Here is a 21,977-nt window from a genome sequence, read left to right as displayed (position 1 = left end):
GCCCATTTGTTTTCAGGCAGTGCATGTTTTAAAAAGCATACATAATTTCTACAGTTTAGGCTGATTTAAAGGATTAGAATAAAATAGAAGTCAATTCTGTGTATTTATAAACTGGCACAGTAAGTATGTCAGAAATGAAAGCAAGAATATGTAGACCTAACACTTAACGGAAAATAAATCTATCAAGTGGACACAGATTACTTTACAGTGCATATCCTCTGAGCAGCAAAGGGATAAATAGCAGGTTAAAGAGTGGAAAGCACAAAATCTATTACCTTTTATTACAAATAACTGTGAGCAGAGCAAACAACTGCCTTGCATGTGTAACAGGATGGACATAAACACTAGACAATCAACAGGCCACAAAGAATCTTAGGCAGCACTAAAGGGACTAACTGGATCCTCAGCCAGAATTAACTATTAGTAAGAAACAAAAATATCCAGTTTGGAAGAATCCTCTATCTCACACCCACACCTGACATTTTGCTGCAAACTCTTGCCCCTTACTCACCAAGCCATGAACCAGAGATTCTCATGGTCTCCATCTCATAGTTTCACATCTAAGAACGACTATCAGAGCTCCCCAGTTAGTTACCCTAGGAATGCACAGTTTTTCAAGACACATTTATCCATTTCTAGACACTGCATCAGTACTGCAACTTACACACAGACCAAAATTTCTACAGGGCTCTGTCCATTTTGCATGATGTGTTCATTTTCATTTCTTAGCTTATATTTTTTCTAGGAAGCCAGTCATTAAGCCTGGAACACTGTGCACACAACCCATGAGGAAGAAGTGAAAGCAGGCAGCATGGTTACCAGCATGCTTGAATTTATGTAAGAAGTTAGGCTTAAGCAGAATCAGGAGCTTGTATTTCAGAAGAGGATGTATTTCACTCTGTACCCTATGTATTTAGAGGGACAACAGCTTCAGTTCTGAATAAGTCCAGAAATTCAAAGTCATACATGGTTCCCACAGTACCCATTACTCTTGCCTCTGGTACATATGCACTGTTTCACATTACTGTTTAAGCTAGGAAATTTATGCCCTGAAGTGTACGCAAAACATTACTGACTTATGTTTCCCACAGCTGCTATAACACTGAAGTCCTTGGCTTTTGTACATTTAAATTAACAATTATAACAATACACCAAAGTCTTTTCTTGTACTGAAATTCAATTCCAGATCCTTTTTTACTGTATACCAACCAAACACTTCCATTGATCTCCTGCAGAAATAAGATCCCCTTCTCAGGGCAGTCTGAAAATACAAAACATTTTGAGAAGTGGCTGCTCCCACACAACATCAGGTTTACATACCTAACATCCCCTCAAACATGGATCTTTCCTTCAGCACACCATGGTCACTTCCCCCGGTGAAAGATAGTATTCTTTGTGTGCGTGTGTGTGAAGTTTTCCAGTTATGTCATTTTGAAGTCGCCAACTCACAGAAAATAAAATCTAAGAAGACAGTGAATGTGTGAAATACACTGTTTTATCCCCTATCCTGTTACAATCTGTGCAGCATTTCAGTTATTCCTTTGTATGTAACTCATCCTCCTTGCCACAAAAGATGCTTCCAAACAAATAAGTAATTTAACCTTCAATTCAACATGTGACTTGCTCAAAAAAGACAGAATTTCAAAAATATGAATATGGAATTGTATAATCAATGAATATTAAGATGCGGTAATTATAGAACAAAGAAGAAAGTTAGGCAAAGCAGATAACAATAACAAAATGAGAATAAATAGGACACTTACCCATATCCCAGGCTCACTAATGAAACTCTAGTGGGGTAGATCTCCAGAAGAGATCCTTACCCAGTAGTAGTCAGCTCTTAAATGGGTCTAGGAGAGGTGCAGCAAGGCTCCACACCTTCTGGCAGCACAGGTGAATTGTCTTCACCTGTGCTCTCATGGCTGACTCATTGCTCACCTCAGGTGATCAATCAGAGGTTCAGGCTGTGATTCAGCAGTTCCCATACAGGAATGAATATACTTCCTGTTATGTTTAAATAGTGCTTGAATACTATTTGCAAGGTGCAGTGGAAATGCTAAGTCACAGCTTAAAGCAGTGATTGAGCACGTGGTAGGAATGCAGGGCCAAACCAGGAGAGCTCAGGTGGATACAGTGTACCTGAATGACCAGAAGGGGTGGAGCCAGTATCAATTTTAATTCTTGACACTTCAATACTTGTACAAATACATAAATACATTCTATTTATAAAATATATATCCATGAACATGGAACAGTGTTCTTTTCTTGTGATCGTATAAGAAGAGCTGCAGAGTGGCCCAAATGCTAAAGAATGTATTTCAGAGTGAACTGCTGAAGGACAGAAACTTATTCAGATAAGCAGGAGTTAATAGGCAATTTCCCTGTATCTTTAAGTACTTAAGAAAAAAATTAAAACTCCTTCCAAGAAGATTCTTCCAACTGTAAGAGAATGTGAGAACCAGCAGCTGAAAACTGCATTTCAAAAATGCATGACAGATACAAATTTGATTCTGCTCAAATTTTGAGCAGAAAAAATAATTAAGCATTGGAAAAATTAGTTAAGATCAATATCAAATGTTGGCCTGTAAAAAAAAATGAAATAAAATGAAGAACAATTTCTGCAGAAGGCACTAAAAGTATTCTGTGGCCTTGGTCATGAAGAAGACCATAACTATGTCATTCTGCACGCTATATTAGAAATACCCTTTATTAGTGATTCTGTTGATTGGGCTCTAAATTAGTTAACTTATTTAGGCTTCAGTGATCTTCACTGCCAAGAGGACCACATTTCTGGAATTTTGAAGAGGAATCCAAAAGCATAAGAATGCCAAGGTTTAGGGTGTGCGAACCCATGTACTAATCTGCTGCTGCTCCTCATGGCACCAAACTGGTCAGGCTGAATTTCAAAAATCTACTGCACGTAAACTTTATGGTTGAATATTATTTGTTACAACAAGGAAAAAAGGGAAGAAACAATATAAATGGTAATGAGAAGATGTCCTTTTCACATTATTTAAAAGTCAGACTAATACTATAATCCTAACAAAGATATTGGGCTCTTCACAACTATAACATAATGATGTCCAGATGGTGTCTGTCTGTAGGGAACAAGAAGAACAAAGGGATTTACAAGCTAAAATTCAGTTAAAAGATCCTAGTCTCGAGAAGACTGACCTATTAGGTGTTGAAAGAGTGACTTGACAACAACAAATAGCACCTATTTCTTATAAAGATATTCTGTTTCGCTTTTGAAGAGGAATCCTAACAACACAGTGAGCAGAGGAGTCGGGAGTATGCATTCCAGAGCTATAAAAGGAAGAAAAAACAGTTCATGTAACACAGCCTGAAGGTATTCCAGTCATCTTCTCCACATTTGTGTGGTTTATTTATTTTAAGAGCTATAAAAATTATATATCAGCCACTGAGTTATCAGTGATAGCTGCAAGTTTTAAAGCTGCGCATTAACAAAACAGACATATGGAGAGTTGGAAAGACAAGATTAGAAAGAGTCTGTAATTTTTCCCTCTGAAGCCTCATTATGTTGCATAGTTGGAAGCGCCACTTTAGTCCTATTGAGCAAAGACACATGCATTCCATTTTTTGTCATGCAATACCCTTCTTTGCAAATTCCACCCTTGACGTTCCAACGCGGGCTTACAATGGGGCTTCAGTCAAAGGGGCCTTCAAGAAAGATGATTCAAGCTAGAATGGTATACCTTAAGTAAAGCTTCTCAAATATAACTGAAAGAGTGAAAGTAGTTAATATACTGATTGGGGAAGAAGACAAAGTAGTGGAGAAATATGGATTGGAAAGCACTGCTTGGAAAATCGAATCATTTGGAGTTTAACTGAATTTGACCCCTTTCATTATTAAGAAATGTAGAAGTTTTGTCAATTTTGAATACAGTAAGAACCATGACTGTCCATAACAGATAGATGCACTGAAGACAAATTTCAGAACTTGATTTTTATTTGAAAGAAAATAAAGCAGAATATATTTTAACCAGTGGCCACATTAAACATTCAGGGAATGACTGTGTTCAAACATAAAGGATGGAATTTGTCCACAAACAGCCAAGAACACTACTTAATTCCTATCAGGAAGGGCATGCTGTTTTACTGACTTGAGTACTTATTTTGTGCCAGTACACAAAAGGGAGAAAGAGAATGATCATGATGACTCTTGGGCTGGTACACCAATGCCAAATGTATTAAGTGCACTTAAAGTAATGAAAAAGTTAACAGAAACATTAGTAGACAGAAAATTAATTGATGGGAATGTAATTAAAGACATTTAGCCTTTTTTATTCTTTTTGAATATCGACCAGCTCTGATCAGACTGATTTTCATTTTTATCAGGCTTTGAGTTGGCAAATAAAGACTGCTGTGCAAATACATTACTGTGCAGACAGATTAAAGCATCTGCAAGGTGTCTGACCTCATAACAAAACTTCCTTTTGGAAAGTTACAATTTCAGGACATCTTATTCTAGAAACTACTACCTAAGCACATTGCAAGAAACAAGTATCAATCACTGGATCAGGATTAACTTCTGCGACTTCAAAAGTAAATAGCTGATTCCTTCTCAGTATTTAATTGATGCTTTGGAAATAATAATAATGAAGAACTGTACTTATGACACAAATTTGAGTGTAAATCATGCTAAAGACAGGGCAACCCTGTCCCACAAAGACCAAAGGCAGTCCACCCAAAAAGCTCTACCTTTGAAACCATATGTGTAGACTAAAATTTTTATTTTTATTTTTGGAAAACAGCAATCATGGAAGGGACTTAAGAACCCAGATGAGCAAATAATTGAGAAGGACTGTCAAGATCTGAAGTTCTGACAGTGTGGAAGTAATGAGGTTTTGGAAGTATACATGGGTGAGGAAAGAGTAGGAGGAGAGAAATATGTGTAGGTCTGTACGTAGAACTGACAAGAATGATACTTCATACCATTACAACTTCTGTTACAAGCATTTCTAAAAGCAAGTTGAAAATCGGGAGAGGGTTCAGAAAAGAGACAGAAAATGATTTTAAGACTGGAGATATTGCCCCACAATGTAAAGGGATCAGCCTGTCTACCTCGTAAAAAAGAAGAGTGAGATATGAGTTGACTGAACTGTATAAGCTCCATCAAGTTTTATAACAGGTCCTGAGAAGAGCACATTTTCAAACTTCATTAAAACTCCTTTCAGAAACAGGCTATATGCTATCTACTGTGTGATGCTTGTGAAGATTGCAGGTCTTCACTGTACAACCTGATCCAGCCAAGCTTGAGCCACCTTTCAGGACAATTTCATCACAAAATCATGCTTTAGTGAGCCAGATCATTTTCCAACTTGACTTTTCATTATGTATTTTGTTTATGCCATTAAGAAACAGTAGAGTGCCATGGAAGACCTCCACTAGAACCATCATTACAGTATCTTGGTTTTGTTTGCATTACAATAATGGCCGCTGATCTGAGGGACAACTGGAAAAGTGCAAGTGGATGAAAAAAAAAGAAACATGCATGTGAATGCAAGAAAGGCCTTATAAAAAATTTTTGAAACTGAAGGCTTAAATCTAGTGAAAGCATAAGTTGTATGTCCCTAGTCTATATCAAGAATGGAATAAGGTATGTCAACTGATGGACATGGTGTAGGCTTAAAATCCAGACTACAATGTGAAAGGTGAGACAGCTGAGGCACGAATGGAGAGGTCCAAAGCCACATGAATTGCAGCTTCCTGCAACTCTTGCACCTCTGGGTGCTGGATGAGGTCACGTTGTGACACTGTCACATATGAACAAGGCAGACGGTTGCATTTAATCTAAGGTGTTGGAGGATAGGTTATACTATGCAACGTGCTGCCTTCTCTAGTGCAGACAGGGACACAGCTTTGCCCTAATGTGGAGAAGATTAGATTTTATCTGACTTCCTGTGTGTCAAAGGCTGTGTAAGTTCATCCAAGTGCTTGTAAAGCTGTATAAAACGATTTGAACTAGGTTGTAGCTTTTTAATCAAGAGACAAAGATCACAGGCAGAGAACAGAAGCAATCAAAGAACTGTCATCACCTGAGGCCTGTGGAGTTGTGGGAAGCTGGAGAGCTAAGAATGGAGGCCAGAGTGATTTCAGCAAGCAACTCACAACTTTAAGAAAAGATGGAAGAACCCTAAATCCTGGCCAAAGTGACCTGGGAAAAGTACTTACTCAGTCCTGAATCTCATATGCAGCTTAACCCTTTGCATCTAAGCCAAATACATAAGGCTGTGACCAGAGACCTGTAAGGAATTGCAGCTGGGAGCACAGATGGCTGCTGCTCCATGGCCAAGGCACTGCCTCCAACCAAACACCTGATACTTATCCTGTTGATTTAAGCCTGTCTCTGACTGAATGTTAGCCATCTAACAAATGTCTTTAGGGACACAGGCCTGATGATTTGGCCAAGGCTTCACCTACACTGTGTTTTTCCACGATAAAAACTGTACATCAGCACATAGGAGCTGGACTCAATGATAATTCTGGGTTCACTCCAACTGTGGATATTCTACTGCACCACTCTACTTGAGGTCTAGCCTAACATGTTTCCTACTGTCCACTCCCAAGTGTCTCTTGCCACATTTTTACTTGGAAAGCCACCTGTAAGGAGAGGAAGCAGATATTTCATAATTTTTTTAGAAATAAATAAGCAATTGCCACAAATACTCATGGCCAAGTTTCATGGAGTATATTGAGCTCCCACGTGCCCTCACGACACCCACTGGTATCTGGACATTGGAGTGCAGATGTTAAACCTGTGTGGGTTATCGCGTAATTTCCTAATTGCCGCTCCCTAGATCTACATCTGAAACTAATGCTTTCTCAGCTCATTTGGGAGTTAGAGAGATGCAGCACTCTGGACTCTCATGCCGTAGGTATGAAGGACAGTGAACTGGCAAAGAAGATGCATGTCCCAACTAATACTTTAGTCAACAAATCTCATCATTCTTAGGACTGTATGATAAGAGCAAAGAACAAAATTAAGCAAAATTGAGATGACAAGCCCATGCTCTGCTTAGATTAGACAATCACCATTAATGTGAATGCACATTTGGACTGTCAATGAGAAAAGAGTCTTTAGTTTTCTTTTTTAAAGTAAGTAGATTTCTTGTTCCATACAATGCGAAAGCGAAGCCTGAAGTTGTTATCTAGTTATAAATTCCAATCTAATAATTCATAACCCAAATGGCAACTAATGAGGGTTTTTATTTTTAGGAGAACAGATGCAGAGTTGCTTTAGAAATAAAATTAAAAATTCAATGTCATGAATTTTGTGATCCAGAACTCAGGATATTAGGACATTTGGGATTGACAATACTGTAAATGATATTTTTTCTAGCCAAAGAGACTCCATCAGTCAAATTAAATTCTATGAAGTCTTTGAAGGCCGAAAGTGATTAAAACATTTAGAAGTCTGAGGAATTATAGGAATTATATCCATTCTTTCTCCTTCTGCCAATTTTTGCCATTTCACTATTAGATTTTCTTATTTTACAGGCTAAGCAAACAGAGGGGTTTTCTGTTCATACAGACATAGCAAGATATAATCTTTATTTATTTTTCTGATAGTGAAAAATGGGGACGTAAGGAAGCTTTCTTATGGGTGAATTTAATCCATTCATGACAGTTATGCATCGCTTTGTCTTGCTAATTTTTAAAGGCATGTCCATTCTTTTAAAAACTCAATTAAAAGAAAAAAACCCTTTAAATTGTCAGAGGAAACATTTGTCAGCTTCAGACTGAGCCTCACCAAGAAGCCTGAAGCTCAGTTAAGTATCCATCTTTCCAAAATGGAAAGAATGGATAAGTCTTAGAGAATAATTGCTCTTGAAGGTTAAAGATTTTCAAATACTCATTAAAGAAATGAATTGAACTGTTTTAAAATAAAGTACTGAATTTTCTTTCCTGATAAATTTCAAGAAAATTGAGAGGTCCACTTTGATTTATGCAGCAAAATCTGTCTCCCTTCATTGCCTCCAGTGAGCTGATAACTCATTCCCTTTCAAAAGCTCTATGCTTATTTGATGATACAGACTTGGAAATAAATAAATTAAAAAAAAAAAAAAAAAAAACACCGAAAAGTTTTCACAGATATCGACTGTGAACACCTCAGCTGGCAGTACACACTCATCAGTCATCTCCGTCTGTAACCTCAGCCCATGCCAGTTTTTAGCTGTAGCATCATGGAAGAAGACCCAGAAGAGTGCTTGCATGGCTCTTGGGAAAAGACAGGGATCCACACTGGTTCTGCAGTAAAGCAGCAGGGAGAATTCCCACTCTAACCAAACCAGTTCTCAGGCTGGCAGTGGGCTACGTCTTTCTGCCACTTCACATGCAGTGCATCTAGGGTGGATTTCTACATGTACACTGCATCTCCCTGTTTGCAGCTGTGGCATGACACCCACACAGTAGTCTCACTTGACATTCATCAAGCCCAAATTGCTCACTTCTCCCCAGGTAACACGCACTTTGCCTTATCTGCAATTCAAACAACCCAAGACTCAAACAAAAGTGTTAGGGACAAAGAATAACACCTCTCCTCCATCTCAACACTTGCTTCCACAGTAAAAAGTGTTTCAAACACTTTTCTTTTTAAGAGTGTTTGAAACACTCTTAAAACCTCCATCATTTAAAAAGATTTTTTTCTGACACTAAAGGCAGAATAAATGGACATATCTGCAGGTATGTGGGCTAGCTGTTACTCTATCCCTTTTCCCTTTTCCTTCCCATTTTTGGGGGCCGGGGGGCCCACAGGGCTACTGCCCCCCCGTCACGGGCATAGATTGATCTAGTTAACTCTATGACACCCACTAATGTCATCTCAATGTCTAAAAGAACATTTAGTTCTTTTAGTATCTTCTAAATCAAATCGCTGTTCAGATTTCCCAACACAAGCATCAAAGTAAGCATCAAAATAACACCAATTACTAGCAGTAACTACTCCAGTAATTTCTAATAAATAATTTGGGAATTCCACTAAATCTTCTCCCTGGGGCTTTGCAGATGTCTGACAGCAGGAACTAGGAGACAGGAGGGAAACTCACCTCACTGTGCTCACTGGCAGCAAATTCAAACTTCCCTAACTGGAAGAAAGCTCATGTTAGCTGACTGATGGGACATGACTGGATGGACCAGTGGTTTAATGGGCTTCCATTCTCCTCCTCTGATCTCCAGCTCCCTTCCAGCCTCAACAGCTAGCAGTTATCTCCTAACTGCTGTGATGGGTTATTATAGCAGCTGTGAGTGCAAACACACCAGAAATGCTTTCATTAACTAGTTCAGACACTGAACACAGTGAGGCTGTATCAGCTCTGGTTGCACAAGGAATCCCAACATATTCACACTGCCACTGAACTAGAAGAAGTGAAGCTATTGGATATGCAACAGTAGTGCCCCAACTGTGCTTTTAAATTAGATGTAGGCAAACTCTGAATTTGATACTCTAACAAAACGAGTGGATTGCTTTCCTAGTCATTATTATACACCATCTCAACCTCCCCCTACCAGTGTCTCATTTCCTCTACCTCCCAAGTCCAACGTTCTAGTGTAAATGACCTAACAAGACACAGAGATGCTTCTCTTTGGAAAAGAAACTCATATCTTGCCTGTTATTTCTTCATAGCATCAGTCAGAGTAAAATAATGCTAGATTTGTCTAGCAACTAGCTAAACTGTAAGTACAAACATTCCTCGACATCAACACTATCTCTAAGAGGCACTAGTCCAGTGTGCTAAATTATGGATACCAACTAAAAAGAAGCAGGGCATGGATTTCTGAAGAAATTTTCAACTACCTGAAAATGTTGTACTTACCTAGTTAATCTTGGGTGATAAGATGTGGAATCATATTCTATTCAGAGGAAGCCCTAAATATTAATGCTCCTAGTCAGTATATAAGTCTGAGCCTATAAACCCAATCCAACGGTACAGCAGAATTGAAAATTATATAAAAAGGTCAGGAAGCTAAGCTGCCCAGGAGAAATTTACTCATGAAGAGGATAATTAATTATCATTTAAGATGGATTCCCAATACAATAACAGAAACTACAATCAGTGAGGTTTTTATGCTAACCATAGCTAAGCAGGTGTTCCAACAGTAGAATATACAGCATAAGATATAGGTGAGCCATATACAGCTGCTTGCATGACTTCTCCATTCTAAAGTATCACTATTGTACAGAAAAGAATGATTGAGCCATGATGCATATAGCCTGCTATTGGAAAGGAGGATGCAAAATTCTTCTCTTTTAGCTCCATTTCCAGAATCTTATGCAGTTTAGCACAGGACACATTGTAAACTCACTGTACAATGTTCCTTTGCTTTGTATTTCCACGATAAAATTGTTTTGCCAGTGAAAATCAATTTTAAAAAGTAGAACCAAATTGGATTTTGTATATATCTGCTTAAAGAGAGAAAGAAAATTAACGATGCACACGTGGAAGGAAACTCACTAGCAATGGGTAAAATTTTCTGATTACATCATCACTGGTGTTGATTGAGAAACATAAAAGCTATTAGAGGTATACTAGCATAGCAGTCCTTATTCCCACTAGGCAGCATTGCAAATATACCCCCAGGAATTCAGATAAAATAGAGAAAATTGAACAAGTACGGTAGAGAGCCAGAGTGTAATGAAGCACAATAAGAAGCGCAACCCAGAAAGCTTAAAGGGGTGAGAGGGGTGAAAACACGGAGGAAGGAGTAAGTGTGAGAGAAGTGTGAGCCAGTGCAACTGCAAGCAGAAAATAGAAACAGGATTTTGCATGAGTGAGGCTGAAAGGAATAGAGGGTAATCAAGCATAAACATGAAAGAAAAGCCAGGAGTATGAATGAGAGCACAAGTGAGCAATAGAGCATGGCAGAGTGACAGGCTGGGATGTGGTAAGATACAGCAAAAGTAGGAAAACCAGATAAAGAAGATTTTTAATGTTGAATTTCTTTATATTTGCTTTTTTCCTTCATCATTTATCAGAAAAGAGCCTTTTACATGAAAACATGAAAATAGATAAGCATGCAATGCAAGAAAGATAAAAGAGCCCCAGTGATCACACACACAAAAATCTAAATAAATGTGACATCTGGAAATTTCTTTCAGTTTTGCCCACCAGTTTGAGAATAACCACAGGAAACAGTGAACAGAGAACCAGTAACTTCAGAAGTACAGCCAAGAGTTAAAGTATTTCTCTGTCACTGAACTATTCCTATGCCATAGTCCATAGCAAAATCAAACAGATGTGTAGTATCCTCATAAAAAGTCTTTAGTGACGAGTTAGGAACAGAGACACCAGGAACAGTGATTAGGAGCAAATATATGTAAGAAAAGTTCTGCTGCACAGCTGTAGTTACATTAAAAATATTAATTATGAAACCAGGAAATATTTCTCAATTCACGTAAAACAAACCTGAAAGAAAGAGAAATATTCAAATCCTTCTTTGGGGTAACAATAGAGACAGTGCTCACATTATTCTGCCTATCTTAGTAATAGCCTTAATGGATCTCTTACACTCCTTTCATATCTATATTACAGGATCTAGTGTTGTTTCCAGGAGTTTCAAGACATCTCCCTACCTATGTAAAATGTCAAGCAGAAGAATGAGCTATTTCACTTTGTGTGGTTAATGCCAGAGAAACTGCTTGTTTTGTTTTTTGAAGACTGCCTAGAGTTTATTAGTGTGAGAATATTAAAGTCAAAAGGTTGGACGGCTTCCCTGTGAACAGTGAAAACTCTCAAAAATACTGATTTCATTTAACCTTTCTACAGTCATATTTACTTTATAAAAGATTCCATTTGTCATGTTCATGTCATACTCCTGACAGACTAGAATAAAAGATTCATATAGATTGATTCGTATCTTGAAGGTTGCTGAAGGTCTATGTGGTGAATAAAAACCTTATTTACGCTTATCCGGTCTCAAATTTGGATCTTATGGACTATATTTCAACAACAGTTTTCTAAAAAACTTCACACAGAAAATATTATAAATAATAATGAAATAGACAATGAAAATAAGTTTCTCAAAACTCGACCTGCATCACAAAAGCAAAAGAATCTTTATTTTTCCAGCAACAATAAAAAGAGTTGCTCATCAAAATGCTGCTAGTAATTCTATTGACGTACAATTCAGGACAGTTTCCAACTCAGTCTCCTATACTTAGAATAGTTTTGCAGTGCTAAACAATCATTTGATGAAGAACATAAGAAACTTATGAAAAGAGAGGTGAGTCCAAAAAAAAGTCGATTCCATCTATTCGCTTTCATACATAATGTAAAGTTATACTTGAAAGAGACTAACTTATCATTCTGTTGAAAATCTATACGCTTAGGCAACATAAATTTAGCACAATGACTGCAAAAAAGCATGAGAGAAAAGATAGGTCAGGGTCAAAGCTTTTGAGCTACTTAACTTCAAAAAACATCAAAACATATGGACGTGACATCAGCACACCAATGATCCCTATGTTATACATGCAAATGTGGACAAAGTGGACACTTCATGCAATTCCAGAGAGTCATCTTCAGTAACCATGGCTGCACGGGGTTTGGGAATGTTCAGTTTTCATGATGCTATGAAAAGAGAGGATGGCCACTTATTAACAATCTTGATACTTTTTTGTGTGTGTGATGGACTTAGGGTTGCTGCCCCCTGTGTTTCAGTCTAACATGAATACAGTAACCATACTTGTTTTTAATATTCCTCCTCATGTGCCAGTGTGCTTCGTTTTTCCTCGTTGTCCAGACTTTCCTCTTGTGCTGTGTTTCTGAGGGGCTCTTTTTATTTGCTAATGATGGACACTAACTCCTCATAAATAAAATCTAAGTTATTGGAAGCTACAGGTTCTCAGCATCCCTCAGAGTCGAGTCTGTATTCTGCAGAACACTTTCAAGTATCTATCAAGACAGGAAGTATAGCAGAAAAATCAATGTGTCAGGTAAAGAAATAAAAGGTGGATCAGAGCTTTTTCAACACATGCTGTATGTTTCTTTACAAATTACATTCTGTGAGCCACCCACTATGAAAGACATCCACTTTCCCACACAAGTGATTTGAGTAGTTCAGGTTACACAGAGACTGTCACTCAAAAGATTTACAAGCAGCACTCCCAAAGCTTAACAGCTTTCCCTTTTCTCCATCAACACTTCTTTTCCCCTGCCTAAAAAGGCTGATGCGACTAATTAGTCCCCAACACTCCATTATAATAACAACAATATTACCTAGCCTACAGTGTTTTTCATCAGTAGATCAAAAAATACTCAGTAAAGAAGGCAGGTGTCATTAACTCATCAAGTCATACCAAAGAAATCATCAGCTCTGCTGATTTAATCCTTAAAAATACTGTTTTTAAGTCACAAAGAAGCCAAACATAAGCTCCAAATAATATACCTTCTCTAGCAAAGGAGATTATGGCTTGCTCAGTGGAACCTGGGAGGAGGGCTCCATGAAGAAAAAAGGGAATATATTTTTGAAGGTACCACACAGGATTAGAAGGGACCTTCTCGGTTACTGAGCTAAGGTTCAGTTGTCCCAAGCTGATATACCATTTAAGTCCCTTCTTTAGCAGGTCAAATTTTGCCTTAGAGCCAATGGAAGATTTTTCCTTTTCATTAATTCCACTGAGAGGCTGTGGCAGAAGTACAGTGATTTGATGAACAGATACCATCCTCCAATTTCCATCCCAAGTGTGTTGTTGATCTGATAAAATCCATTTGTTGCAGTATTAACAGTATCTGTTTATCTAAAAAACTCTGTCATGCCTTGTGTATTTAGAAAGCTCTCAATCTGGTAAAGGAAAAATACAATTAAGTCTCCCATTCTGATAAGTAGCAAGGTCTACTAGATTTTGCCATTGGCTTTTGATGTACAGACATTATCCGCTGCCTTTCAGTGTCTGTCAGCTTTCCTAAGTAATATCTATTAAAAGACCACGATCTAGCTCCAGTGCAATAACAATTACCAAGAGTCCACTACCACATATTAACATTATTCTTTCCCAAGGTGCCTTATTTCATACTTTCCAACACTGAGCTTAACGTGCCACTCTGTGCCCTGCTTTAAAAAAAAACACACCATGTGATGGAGATTCTACAGCTCTGTTATCTATCAGGACTCTTCACACTTCTTACATTTAGAATCACTTTTCATCCTGTAAACCTTTACCTAAATCTCCCAGTGCTGCAATTTAAGGCTGTATCTTGGTCTGTACAGTTCAAGTCCACTTGTGTACACAATGAAAAGTCTAGCTGGCTTGCAGTACTAAGAGCAAATGTAAAGTCCTCATCTTCCTAAGAATTTCAATATTTATCATCTGTTCTCTCTTTTAAACAGCCAGAAAAGAGGTTTGACTTTCCATCATATGCTTTAGTACAGAACTGAGATTCACTTCTTTCTCAACAAACATGTTCAGACAAAATACTTTAATGTCTAGTATTAGCACATATGTGAAGTTCTGAACCTTTTTTACTCCATTTTTTGCTATCAGAACAAGCAGCAAAAGCCTCTTCATATGCTTTTTTTCTTGTCTCCCTGGCTGATATTGCCATCAGCTTGGTAACAACATTCTGCTGTTTTCTTTGCAAATAAATAATCAATAGGGATCATTAGGAGAGTGTCCCTGTATGGATTCTCACAGCCATTATCTCATGCTTATGTTCAACCAGCCATCTTGAAATAATGACAAAGCTGAGTCTTTCAGTTCATCTCTAATTTGTCTTCCTTTTATCCAGTATCAGCATCTAGAAGTATAACAGAGAATCACAGAATATCCTGAGTTTGAAGGGACTCATAAAGATTATTGAGCCCAACTTCTGTCTCCACAGAGGCCCACTCTTACGTATTACATAAGAGTGTAATGTGTATTACATACATTACACTCTTATGTATTACATATCATGAATATTTTTCTTTCATTTATATATACAGAAAAAAAAATCATTTCTTATATACACAGAAAAAAATTATTCAAAACTTCAGTGTTCTAATTATTTCTTGATTATTTTGAAATATACTGGAACACTCAATTAAAGTACAGAGAAAGAACACAACTTCCTTAACAAGTTCCAGTCTTTTCACATTATTTTCAAGCACAGAATCTCTGGTTATCTTATTGGGTAGCTGATTATGACAAGAGCTGCCATGAAGTCTAGAGAGACTTAAATTGGCCATAAATAATCTTTGCACCATCCATCATCACTAAAAATGCCTCACTTGCAGCTCACTGTCCTCTTTTTCTTCCATACATACTTTTCAGAGTTGGATTCCCTCTTGAAAATACCAAGTAGATGGATTTTCTACGTTCATAGAATTAATAATAGAATCAGAGAATGGCCTAGGTTGGAAGGGACCTCAAGATCATCTAGTTCCAAGCCCCCTGCCATGGACAGTGCTGCTAATCACTAGATCAGACATTAGATCAGGCTTCCCAGGGCCCCATCCAACCCAGCCTTGAACACCTCCAGGGATGGGGCATCCACAACCTCTCTGGGCAGCCTGTGCCAGTCCTTCACCACTCCCTGAGTGAAAATTTTCCCTGACATCTAACCTAAATTTACCCTCTTTTATTTTAAAGCAATTTCCCCTTGTCCTATCACTATCTGCCCTTGTAAAAAGTTGGCCTCTCTCCTGATTACAAGCTCCTGCCTGGCTTACTTCAAAAATTCCAGTTCCCAGCATTTTCTTCAGATCCCTACAAAGGAATTATTTATGACAAGTAACAGTAACACCTGCGTGGGGTGTTTTCCTTCCTCCTATTCATTACCTCTGATATCCTTACCTAAAGCCTTAAGTCCTCAGCTTTCACCAAACAATTAGAACACCTCTCTTGGGAGACTCGCTAAAAACACAGCTCCGAAACTTCACCTCTTCTTTTACTGATTCCTCCTCTTTCCCGCTGACTGAAGATCCATTTCTGTCAGCCTGTCATTGCCACAGGTAAGCTTTCTACCAGTAGGAGCTTTTCCATTCCCTGTCTGCCCCTAAGCAAAACTGTTTTGTTTTTTGTTTTTTTTTTTCAAAAGCAGTATCCTACTCTTAGAAAAATAAAGGTAAAGGTATGTTCTGTCCTCCACTGTATACCAGATTTCATGTTCAGAGACTGCAGTCCAGTATGCTCTAAAATACCATTATGCTTTGCCTCAGGTTGACAATATTATTCCATATCTGGCTCCCCTGAGTGAATCTGCAAAATAAACTATTCTGTCAATCAAGAGAAAAACATTATTAATTGTTGTAGATTTCTTGTGGGGGGAGGTTCTGATCTCTTTTTACTGGCAGCAAATGCAGTAATAGCAATTTTTTTTCTAAACGGATGCCTTTTTTATTTGATTTACAAGCCTACTGTGTTTTCAGACCCCAAGGTAGAGAAGTAGCTACTGATGGCAACAAAGTTCTTCTTTGTAAAAGGCCATTTTTAATAAAGTTCAGGTAGCTTCTGTGACTAGAAAACTTACAGGCCTACAACAGTCACCCAGATGAGCAGTGCAGACAGAGGCCATTTTGGATACAAGAATCTGCTGTGATACAAGAATCTTCCAGCAAGAGGAAATAAATCAATTCCCCCAGAACAGCAGAGTGTCAGACTAAGGACCTGCCCTTTTTTCTGCACAGACACTCAGAACTAATAACTGATCTGGGGTAAAAGGTTGCTGGTACCCAACCTGAGCCTTTCATACATTATGAATTTTGGGTGGTCCCAGGTGGAGCAAGGAGTCAGATTCAATGACACTTATGGGCCCCTTCCAATTTGGGACATTCTATCATTACATGATCCTGAAAAATGTGAAGGGGCCTTCTTTTTAAGCAACAGAAAAATTGACTCAAAAACCAGGTAATGCAAGCATAGTAACATTCAAATACAAGCTGCTTAAAATTTTACATAAGTGTTTTTACACCTTAGGCTGTAGAAATTAACCAGCTAAACCACTGTTCACCCAATGAATCCGTGATCTAGGAAGCAAGGTCCATCTGGCACACACAGACCATCTAATCATGTTGCTGTTGAGATTCCCACGTTGTTTTGTCTTTGTCCAATCTGTTCTTCTCTGACTTACAGAACTGTAATGTGCTGCTCCCAATGGGGAGCTTCTAGTTAGAAGCTGATAAAACAACCCTTCAAATAGGCAGGAAATGCAAATTAGCACCAATACGGACAGGACTTCGGTATTTTATTGTAGCTAGCAGGTGACAGACAGTAGGAGCATCATTTCAGAAAACTATTTTGCTAGTTTTAGGGCTTCTCTATAAGGTAAACGTGCACCAGCCTAAGATGACATGTCATTTTAAACAGCTGTTTGTATATCAACTAGCATAATATCCCACATACCTGCTTTCATTGGCACACACGTCATTCTGGATGTTGTTTCAACTGAGCTGAAAGAAGACGTTCTAACACTGTGATAATGCTATCCTGCCAATTACACTTATCAGTCCTGGTGTAAGTTATGAAGTTTTTTTTATGTCGATTCTTTCTCTCCACCTGACTCAATTTGAACATCCTTACTGCACCACAAATCCAACAACACTTCAGAGGCAAAGTGAAAATGAAAAAAAGTGGAAAACCAGGAGCTAAGGACAGAGAAAACAGCATTTTGTAAGGGAAGAAGTAGTGAAATATGTAGCAAAACAACAATTCCCTTAGTTTCAACATTTGCATTTAGTTCATCTGCCTCTTGAACACAATAAAAGCCATGAGTTCCTGAACCAGCTTTGTTCAAGAAAGAATTTTCTTTCCATCTCCTTGCAGTGGTCTTCAATTAAAGCCTGCAATGATGAAACTCGCTGAGATTGACAGAGGAAATAAAAGGAGAGAAGCCACTGAAATGCATCTTCAGAAGATTATTAAATGTCCCGCAGACATCGGTGCGAGTGACAGCCGCCAGAGCTCAGTGAAAAAAGAGAACCAGAAAATTAAACTTCTCATTGGGTCTGATGATGATTAATATCTCTTCTCTGATGAGCTGAAACTGCTTAATCGTTGCTATTAATATCAAATCACTGAGGTGCAAGTATGGTAGCTGAAGAGAAAGGGGGCATATGAGAATGTTTAAAACTAGGGAAAGGAGGAAAAGATAAATAATTTTTGTATGTTTTGCTCCTAAACATTTAACCTGCTAAAGCAAAAACACAGAATGAAGCTGAGAGTAGCTACCAGCAGCTCTGAAGTCAGGCTACTGTGAGGTAAAGCAGAAATCTTGGACAAACAAAGTCGCATGATTTGAAGGAGATAAGTAGTAGATTTCAACTGTTTGGTTAAAGGCATTTGAATTCCACGGGAAGATATCTTAATTCATCACAGCTCCATTCAAGTGCATGTGAACAGGCAACTAATACCTTCACCCAACTCAAACGTGTTAGGTAATTGCTGTTTTCAGATTTACTTTTCTCTGTGTATATTGGCAAAGCTTTAAAGAGAGCCTGTTGGAGTTCCTTGGAAACCAATAATTACTGTAGTTGTGCAGACAGATTTTTATACTGGCTCCTTATAAGAATATCCTGCAAAATGCAACCTCTCTGCAGAGATTTTTCCCTTAAACCCTTGGGTTTGTAATGCACTGAAGCAAGAGGTGAAATAGCTAAATCCATTACAGTTAATACCCCTAGAAAACATTCTGTGTGTATTACATTTTCAGACCAAAAGAAACCTCAGTTAAAGCCAGTGTAGATCACTGGAGATACACATTATAATAGTCTGATTAGTAGGGAATAAAAAGCAGACTTTTAAAGCACTCGGTCATCTGAAAATATTATTCCTGCTAAAGTTAACAAGCAAAATCACTGAGTTTGGTTAAATTAAATCCAGTGATTGGCAGGAAATTTACTGATTATGAAGTATTAAAGCTGTGGTATTAGTTCAGTGTGATTTTAGAATGCTGAATGACTTAACGCTGTGAAAAATGAAAAGTCTTCCATTTCTTAATGCTACAAAGTAACTTGTAAACACCGTACACTGGCGTTACGTTTTATTTGGAGAATCTACCAGATTGCTAAAACATGACTTTATGAGCCTTGATCTCATGAATAATTTGTTTGCCAAGTTAATGCTCAAATAAATCTTGTTTCTTAAAGTTAATACACACTTTTAACTTGCAGCTGAAACTATTTGATTTGACCTTCTCTCAAGGATTTCTTTTTTCCACATCTGAAAAGGTATTGCAGTCTGAACCCAGAACAAAGAACACACTGGGGAAATAGTTTTCCTGAACAGGGATGGCAATGGATCATCCTGGTAACTAGTTTCTATTAGCTATGGTAAGGTTAGTAATTATCCTATAAATTTATTTCTTTTTATAAATAGCTATATGTTTTACTAACCATGGTGTTCTCATCTCTTGCTCTCAAGGTGATACTTCTTCAGAGTTCAATTTTACGTGCTGAATTATCTCATAGTCATGACCACTTATTATACATGAAATTGTTAAAATGATCCTTTTAAAATATCTTTTCCTCATCTATTTCTCATTTTTCACTTCCTCCAGTGAGCTAGAAAAATCTGGACAAGGATAAAAGCACGTATCCTTGAACAAGGGGGAATAATATGTCTGAGAAACGCTAGAATCCTCCATCAGCTTTAAAATTAAGTTCAGAAGCCTGGCCAGAGGTAAAGTTCTGTTAAATTTGGAAGGCATGGGTCAGAGGCAGGGATTACTGGCTAGCTTTATTCTATCAACTCTACAATGTAATAAGGTCTGCACTACGCAAGATACTAGAGACAGCAATTTTTAATAGTCTCTCTGATGCTAAAAATCTACAAGTCTTCAAAAGCTGAGAAAATATCACTAACTGTTCTGACCAATTTTTTAGGAGAACCTGAAAATTTGCCTGCCAATTCCATTTTGAAAAACAAATAAAACAAAAGACTGCTGCAGCTACTCTAGGAGAGATGTACTCAAGAACGGAAGGAAAAATCAGTGATAAAACTCAGCAATTGGACCTAAGGATCTTTTTAGGTCCTTCTCAACTGAACTGTTCAAAAAAACATGAAAAATAGAAGAGGAAGAAAATGGTGAGAAGAAAGGAACACAACTTCCTCTGAATTGCTATATTTACTCTACTTAATCACATCATAAACAGACAGCTCCTCCACGTCTTTTGCACCAGCAATTTCTTGCACTCCATTCCAGCATGTAAGAGTATTTCCATCTTCTTGGCTATGGCTTTATTACAGCTCCAGATACACTCCTCTCCATATTTACAAGAATACCATCCAACATCCTCTGAAATTACACTACACCATCACAACCTCAGTCTCCAGTATGGAGAGCAAAAGAATGATGCTCTGGTAGCACCAGCAGCTGTAGATGCATTGGTTTCAACCTATTACTTAAAGACAACAGTCCCTACCTAGAAACCAGTGCATAAGATGAACAGGCTGCTTCTGCTTCTCAGACTGGCCAGTGTCTTGTCTAGCAGTACCTGTGCTAGCTCAGCTAACAGCCACCACAAGCACCACAGTCACACCTTCAGTTCGTTTTGTATTTTGGATTTTCCAATTCAGGACTTCATGTCTTAAATCCAATCTTGTAAGCTACTCCAGGTGTCAGAAAGTATACACTGGTGTAAAGTTACAAGGTAATTTCACTGAGCACCTACAGGAATAACTGTGCAGAGAGCAGATCGTGCATCTTTTATTTAGAACAGATACAGACCCGTTATTACAAGCTCAGTGGCAGAACACCTCATTATGAAACACTATGCAGACAGCAAAATATTTTAACTAGGCTTATGTAAGTTGTTATCCTTAAAAAACAAAACAAAAAACAAAAAAACCCCAACAACCGTAAATTTACCAGAATAGAATCAAGTTCTGTTACGAACTATGCATTTAACTTAGGAAAATGAAGTGAATCCAGCATTCTTGCAATTTCAACTGTAGTTATTAGTTTGAGTCCTATTACTTTGAGTCCTATTTCACAGAACTATGCAAAAGGATGGGCATGCTACGGGTTGGAAAAAATGACCATATCAGGATAGTTCAAATGGCTTGATTGTTGTTAAATACAAAGAAAACCTCAGGCTAAAAATATATCATTCTCCAGGTCACCAACTCTTCCTCCTATTGCTGGTGTCTAAAGGTTGAGTGAACCACGTTGACTGCTGTCAGCCCATGTTATTTTATTTTTTGTTATGCTAGTTGTGCATTCCACCCAATTCTCCGAGGAGATCAAAGTATTTTAGAAGCCCTAAGATTCAAGTCTCAAAAAAACGCACTGCAGAAGGCAAAGCAACATGAGAGGTAATACTTGAAGGGACAGAAACAACTGCTCAACGGAATGATTCAGTGACTGAAAAAAGTTTGAAAAGGGTAAAGAGGGAATAAGGTGATGTATGGAAGATGCTGGGTTTTTTAAGCGAAGCATGTACACATTTGTTGACCTGCTTGCCTGTTCACCCCAAAACACAATGGCAAATTTCAAATGACTTTGTTATAGGGAAAGAAGTTGGAGGTAATGAAGCTTCTACAATTGTCAGGAATGTGTAAGATAGATGAGAGATGCTATACATTCTACCATTGAGAAATACAGTGCAGCATGAGCTCAAGATTTATTTAGACACCGAGAGACCCGTATGGGAGCTAGGTTTTATAAATACCCTGATTGTGGGAAAAGCAGCTTCAACATCAATCAGCTGCATGACATTGATCACAGGCTACATTAGTTCCAGCACTCAAAGAAGGTCTGGTATACTTATAGAATTACATGTTTTGCTTCAAAAAGCCAAGCTCTACTTGTTAGGGGGGTTGGGGATTCTAAAAAACATGATGGTTGAGTTCATCTTACTTTACAATTTTTTTTTTCTGCAGAAAAGCATTTTCTACTATAGTGTCAGGAAGTGCCTATCTTCGAAACAGAGAAAGAGGAACTATCAGGAAGTAGCTCTCCTATTACTAGTCTTCCATGCAGCCCTGACAAATCTGGAGGATGTTCATTCCTCTTGGAAAGAATTAGCTTATCTTCCCATAA

The 21,977-nt window shown here is 38.0% G+C and overlaps 1 protein-coding gene across 2 annotated transcripts in view; it reads right to left on the bottom strand.

The window, feature by feature from the left end:
• LARGE1 (LARGE xylosyl- and glucuronyltransferase 1) overlaps window positions 1-21,977 on the bottom strand; it is a 279,750-nt gene that overhangs the window by 167,846 nt on the left and 89,927 nt on the right. The window contains exon 1 of one of the 2 annotated variants that reach the window (XM_048933516.1): window positions 1,764-1,837. The exons of the other annotated variant lie outside the window; for it this stretch is intronic. Coding sequence (XP_048789473.1) covers window positions 1,764-1,767 — 4 coding nt within the window. The 5' untranslated portion in view covers window positions 1,768-1,837. Of the gene's footprint in view, window positions 1-1,763; window positions 1,838-21,977 lie in introns of those variants that run through there. 2 annotated transcript variants of the gene reach the window in all.

The sequence above is a fragment of the Lagopus muta genome, chromosome 1, assembly GCF_023343835.1.
Source record: "Lagopus muta isolate bLagMut1 chromosome 1, bLagMut1 primary, whole genome shotgun sequence".
In the NCBI taxonomy this organism is placed as follows: domain Eukaryota; kingdom Metazoa; phylum Chordata; class Aves; order Galliformes; family Phasianidae; genus Lagopus; species Lagopus muta.
The sequence above is the reverse complement of the archived record's forward strand: the minus strand, read 5'-3'. Positions and strand labels throughout refer to the sequence as shown.